The sequence below is a fragment of the Setaria italica genome, chromosome IV (genome assembly GCF_000263155.2).
Source record: "Setaria italica strain Yugu1 chromosome IV, Setaria_italica_v2.0, whole genome shotgun sequence".
NCBI lineage: Eukaryota > Viridiplantae > Streptophyta > Magnoliopsida > Poales > Poaceae > Setaria > Setaria italica.
This window is the reverse complement of record NC_028453.1, coordinates 10,802,077-10,808,005: the sequence shown is the minus strand read 5'-3', so window position 1 is coordinate 10,808,005 and position 5,929 is coordinate 10,802,077. Positions and strand designations below refer to the sequence as shown.

At 54.8% G+C, this 5,929-nt stretch overlaps 1 protein-coding gene across 1 annotated transcript; it reads left to right on the top strand.

The window, feature by feature from the left end:
* The first annotated feature begins 1,874 nt into the window (after window positions 1–1,874).
* Window positions 1,875–5,568, top strand: LOC101779993 (endoglucanase 17). The gene is made up of 3 exons (XM_004965112.3): window positions 1,875–2,204; window positions 2,328–2,990; window positions 4,580–5,568. Exons 1-3 carry the CDS (start codon window positions 1,986–1,988, stop codon window positions 5,213–5,215), a joined length of 1,518 nt encoding a protein of 505 aa, XP_004965169.1. The 5' UTR covers window positions 1,875–1,985; the 3' UTR covers window positions 5,216–5,568.
* The last annotated feature ends 361 nt before the right edge of the window (window positions 5,569–5,929 follow it).

The window sequence follows — 5,929 nt, the reverse complement described above, 5'->3', positions numbered from 1 at the left end:
ACAAGCAGAATAGAAGCATACCGATTCTGACCAGTTCAAACTGGGGGCTTTAACTCTTCGAGTCCTCTAGAAAAGGCAGAAATTATATTAGTCAAAATACAGCATCACTAAAGCAAGTTCACTCATTATAAACAATATTGAAATGTTAGCTTATACATACCATGTGGGATCTTGTGAAAAATTTGTGGCTGCATTATCAGTACCTTCATGAATAGAACTCTGAATATGTACCTCTCCTGTAGCCACAGTGTAGCTAAGTTTACATCAAAGTTAACTAAAGAAATATTACAAGGTAGGTATACAGATAAGTGTATGAGGTTGTGTCTACTTGATTATGACATACTCAACTAGTATGCTTTGAACAATACAAGCATACCTTGGCAACTGTTTGCTCACTAGGTAAAGACGTATGGTCTTCGGTGGATGTCTCCTACTGCAAAGTGGTTATTTGATACGCTTTACGACTTGTCTACATGGTATTCACGGTTGAAAGCTTCTCAAACTTTGTATCAATTCGATATGTTTTTCTAATCAAGTTAGAAAGCATCTTTACCTGCCTATAGACAATTGTGTGATACGCTTTACAACGTGTCTAGGGGATAATGACGCTTTAAAGCGTGTCTAACTCCGTGTCATTTTGAGACAACATCAATAGCGTGTTAAAAAGTATCTTTATATAACTAATAACACTATAAGCGTGTCTAATATCGTAACACTCTGACACGTTTCGAAATTGTGTCAAAAAAACATTTTTACATGCTGATATAGAGACGCTTTTAACGTGCGTTACTACTATAGCGTAGCTAGGGGGAGGGGGGGTTCTAGTAGTGCTTTCCCTTGGGTCGGATTGGATTTTCTGATTCCTGTGTTTTGACTTGACTAGAGACTGCACCCTTTCCTCCGGAACGGAAGGCGTCGTTCCCTCGTTCCATACACGCTTCCTCTAGAACCGATCCTGCGAATTTCCTGTGCAATTCCCACATTCCAGACGGGACTAAACATCTTGATCCTTTAGGGGGTGTTTGGATCCTGGAGCTAAAATTTAGTCCATGTCATGTCGGATATTCGGATGCTAATTAGGAGGATTAAACATGAGCTAATTACAAAACTAATTGCAGAATCCCTAGGCTAAATCGCGAGACGAATCTATTAAGCCTAATTAATCCATCATTAGCGAATGTTTACTGTAGCACCATATTGTCAAATCATGGACTAATTAGGCTTAATGGATTCGTCACGCGATTTAGCCTAGAAGTTGAAAAATTGATTTTGTAATTAGCATATGTTTAATACTCTTAATTAGTGTCCAAACATTCGATGTGATAGGGATTAAAATTTAGTCCGGAGATCCGAACACCCCTATATTCCTGCGTTCCAAACACTACTTCCTACAACTTTTCTGTATTTTTCATTACTTTGTTTTCTTACTTCACTCCTGTCGTATTTCCAATGTTTCCCACCGTTCCTCTGTTTTCCGTTCCTTGGTTCCTAAGGCCTAGGGCCTAAAGCTCGAGTTGTCGTGCAAACTGGTGAGCTCCATGAAATATGACAGGATTATGTATAAATCAGCAGCACGGTAATGCCAATCGCCAAAGACCAAATTAACTAGAATAACCACTTCACTAATCTCTTGTCCAAGCAGCCCGAGCAGCATCGTTAACAAGGACCCGGTCCATGGAGGCACCCGCGGCGCCCCGCCGCTACCTCGTAGCGCGCGCCGCAACGCTGAGACACGCGCACTTGCCCCTCCCCGATTGGCCGGACTCCCCAGCAGCCCATGTCACTTTCCCTGGGCGCCCATTCCCCCTCTGCTCAGCCTCACATGCCATTTACCACACCCCGCAGGCGGCCGGCCGGCCGGGCCCCTATTAATTCCTCCTAGCCCCGGCCGGTCCCTCCGACCCGCCGCACAGCACCAACCAACTAAACTGCCACCCGCCACTGTCCCTCCCGCCCCCAAGACACAGTCAGGTCTTCCGTTCCCCATGGCGCGCCCTGTGTCTCCGGCGAAGGCAATGGCGGCGGCGGTCGCTGTGGTGGTTCTCCTCGCGGCATCGTCGGCGGTGTTGGCCGTGCACGACTACAGCGACGCGCTCCACAAGAGCATCCTCTTCTTCGAGGGCCAGCGCTCCGGCCGGCTGCCGCCGAACCAGCGCCTCCGGTGGCGCCAGGACTCGGCCATCCACGACGGCGCCGAGGCCGGGGTACGTGCCCTTTCTTTAACTAGTTTCTCGCACGAACCCAGCAGCCATTTTGGCGCATTTGCGTCATCGCACTGAAACGAGCTGATGAGGTGTTGGTGAAACGAAACGATGTACTATGTGCAGGTGGACCTGTCGGGCGGGTACTACGACGCCGGCGACAACGTGAAGTTCGGGTTCCCGATGGCGTTCACGGCGACGCTCATGTCGTGGGGGCTCATCGACTTCGGGCGCAGCTTCGGCGCGCACGAGGCGGACGCCCGTGAGGCCGTCCGTTGGGCGACGGACTACCTGATGAAGGCGACGTCGACGCCGGGGACGGTGTACGTGCAGGTCGGCGACGCGTCCCGCGACCACGCGTGCTGGGAGCGTCCCGAGGACATGGATACCCCGCGCACCGTGTACCGCGTGGACGCGTCGCACCCTGGCTCCGACGTGGCCGCCGAGACAGCGGCGGCGCTTGCGGCGGGGTCGCTCGTGTTCCGGGACGCCGACCCGGGGTATGCGCGCCGGCTGCTGGACCGCGCCGCGGAGGTGTTCGCGTTCGCGGACGCGCACCGGGGCGCGTACAGCGGCAGCCTCCGCGACGCGGTGTGCCCCTGCTACTGCGACTACGACGGGTACCAGGACGAGCTGCTCTGGGGCGCGGCGTGGCTGCACCGGGCGTCGCATCGGAGGGTGTACCGCGACTACATCAAGCGCAACGAGGTCGCGCTGGGAGCAAGCGACGCCATCAACGAGTTCGGCTGGGACAACAAGCACGCCGGCATCAACGTCCTCATCTCCAAGGTAACGAGCACCGTCCTAGGCTTTTTCCATCATCTTCAATGTTCAGTGATGCACCGTTGAAGGTTGAACGGACACTTGCACAACATTACTTTGACGCAAGTACTTGTACTGAGCTACTACTACTGATGCGAGTTTAGATTGTGTGCTTTTGACGCCAAAAGTAGCCTTGGATTGCGCGACGCTAGGGTCCAGGGATGTCTGTCCGGTTTTGGCCCCGTCCATCTCGTGTCCCGTCGCCCCCCGCGTGACGCTACTGCTCCCGTAGTAGCATCCGTCCGCGTACAGCAGGCGCTAGCCGCTAGCTGCATCATCGCCCTGCCCTGACCTCTGCCGCTCTGCGCCGCGATCGGCCAGCGGCCCAGCGTCGTTCAGCGCGGCGCGCACATGCCCTCCCCTGACGTCGTGCTCCCGGCTCTCGTCCGGTGGACCAGCCGCTGCACTGCACTGCAGTCCGACGCATGCGTTTGCCACAACGGCCGTGTGTGTATCTAATCCGTGACTAATTAGCTCTGACAGTGGTGGGTTTAGGACTGGACGAAGTACTAGCCAAGTCGCTAGGACTAGGAGCTTTTCACGAAGGAGGCTTTTCACGCGCGCGCGCGCGCTGCAGTTGCCTTTTGACCCGGCACGTGGGGCCGGCCTGCTGATGGAGAGCATGTTGCCATGCTACTTGAGGTCTCGAGTCACATCAGCAGCTTGTGTCGCAGATAGTGTCTCCCTCGATATTCCCTTCTCGCGTGCGCGCTGCGCGCACAAATCTTTTGCTAGCGGTTGTGACTAACAGCATGGGGTCGTGTTCATTCGCTGTTAACACTAGCCGGGCAAGCAGTGTTAGATTATGTTTCTGTCTCTACCTTGTCCTCGCTGCTGCTAATGAAGCTTATGAATGCGTAGGAGTTGTTAATTCCATTTCTGTGCGCTTCATTCATCAGCTGGCTGGCCCCACGCAACAAATGCCCTTTCAGGTTTTTCAGCTGAGCCAGTGAGCTCGACTGGATTTGTACCTGCGTGTCGTGTTTATTCACCTAATCATGCTCATCATGGTCCTGTGATCTTGACAACATGCCATGGATAATGTAATGAATTGATACCCTGCACCACCGTGTCACATGCCGCGATTCAGTAGTAGTACTGAACTGGCATTCATTTTCTGTCAAAACAGTATGGAGTGATTAGCTCATTAGCACGCAGGCCACGGCAAGATTAGTGCGTTGATTAGTGCATCCTCTGTACCATGGGACCAAGATCCTATCTGGATAGATTAATCAACGCATCAGCAGTACCAGTCCAGGCTTTTTGTCAGTGACTGATTAGTGACTGGATCTCGAAGCAGGCGAGCATGTTGTGGCATCACTGAGGCCCTGTGCTTGCACGTTTGCTCCAGCAGTAGCAGAGGATGGGGCTGCCGCGGCACGGCGCCTTTGCACTGCAGTTCTCGGTCACGAGTCCCGGGGCCTCGTGCTCCCTGCAATCGTCAAGCTAATTACTGAATTAACCATGCATGATGGTACTGATTGCTGTTATGACCACACTTGAGCACTCAATTAGCAGTTCACTAATCGATAAGACCCGCGTTGTTGTGTGCGCAGGAGGTGCTGATGGGCAAGGACGAGTACTTCCAATCCTTCCGTGAGAACGCCGACAACTTCATCTGCAGCCTCCTCCCGGGGATCTCCGGCCACCCGCAAATCCAGTACTCCCCCGGCGGCCTCCTCTTCAAGGTGGGCAACAGCAACATGCAGCACGTGACGTCGCTCTCCTTCCTCCTCCTTGCCTACTCCAACTACCTCAGCCACGCGGGCGGCCACGTCTCCTGCGGCGGCGGCGCCACCGCCTCCCCAGCGCAGCTCCGGCGCGTGGCGAAGCGGCAGGTGGACTACATCCTGGGCGACAACCCGCTGCGGATGTCCTACATGGTGGGCTACGGCCCGCGGTACCCGCTCCGGATTCACCACCGAGCCAGCTCGCTGCCGTCGGTTGCGGCCCACCCGGCGCGGATCGGGTGCAAGGCGGGCGCGGCCTACTACGCCAGCCCGGCGCCCAACCCGAACCTGCTGGTGGGCGCCGTGGTCGGCGGGCCCAGCAACAGCACCGACGCCTTCCCCGACGCGCGCGCCGTGTTCCAGCAGTCCGAGCCCACCACCTACATCAACGCGCCGCTGCTCGGCCTGCTCGCCTACTTCTCCGCGCACCCGGACCCGGCCCAGCAGAACGGCCGCGACTGAGGTGCTTGCAGATGGGCCTGCCTACTGCATGGGCTGTGCGTGTGCAGCCCCTGTGTGCTGTGTGTGTGTGTGTTCTGTTCTGCTGCGATTGGGCTGATTCATTCGTCCTCTTGCTGATGCCTGCTATCCTGTATTGGTGATTTAGTAGTAGTGTACCCGTGTGGTGTGTGCCGATCCGCTCCTGTAAAAAATGGCAGGAGCAAGGATTGGTCCTAGTGTCAGTGTCCTTTGCAGCTTCTAGTCTTCCACTATAGCAAGTATTATGCCATGCTTATTAGCATGGTTGATGTGCTTTAAGAACCATCTGTCCAGCCTTGCTATGAATCCTGTGGTGTGGGCGTGTGGCATCCCAAGTTCCCTAGCTTTTCAAAAAAATCCTAAGTTCCCAACAACACGCGTCCCTTTTTTCAGAGCCGCAAACCAACAAAGACATGCTCATGTGCAGGACCAGGAGCCTGTTCCTTTCTGGATTTGGGTTTGGGGGTCCTCGCTGGAATCCGAAGGTTGCTTGAACCAAGCAGCCAGCAGCGCCCATCATTCTGCGCCCGTGGTGGCGTGCCACTGCCAGCATGAGCATCACCGAGAAAGGGGAAGCCAGGGGAAAGCAAGCGCCGCTCCAAAGTCCAAACTAGCGGCCCCCTCTGCTCGAATCGGAGGCGGCCAGTTTGGGCGGGACGGGAGCCAGCCCGGCATGGCCCCCATCAAATAGACCCC

What these genes read in the sequence shown, in the direction of transcription:
- LOC101779993 (XM_004965112.3), top strand. Translation starts at nt 1,986, where the DNA reads ATGGCGCGCCCTGTGTCTCCGGCGAAGGCAATGGCGGCGGCGGTCGCT. An exon ending in ACGACGGCGCCGAGGCCGGG is followed by an intron (nt 2,205 to 2,327) that starts GTACGTGCCCTT and finishes TACTATGTGCAG; the next exon opens with GTGGACCTGTCGGGCGGGTA. An exon ending in TCAACGTCCTCATCTCCAAG is followed by an intron (nt 2,991 to 4,579) that starts GTAACGAGCACC and finishes TTGTGTGCGCAG; the next exon opens with GAGGTGCTGATGGGCAAGGA.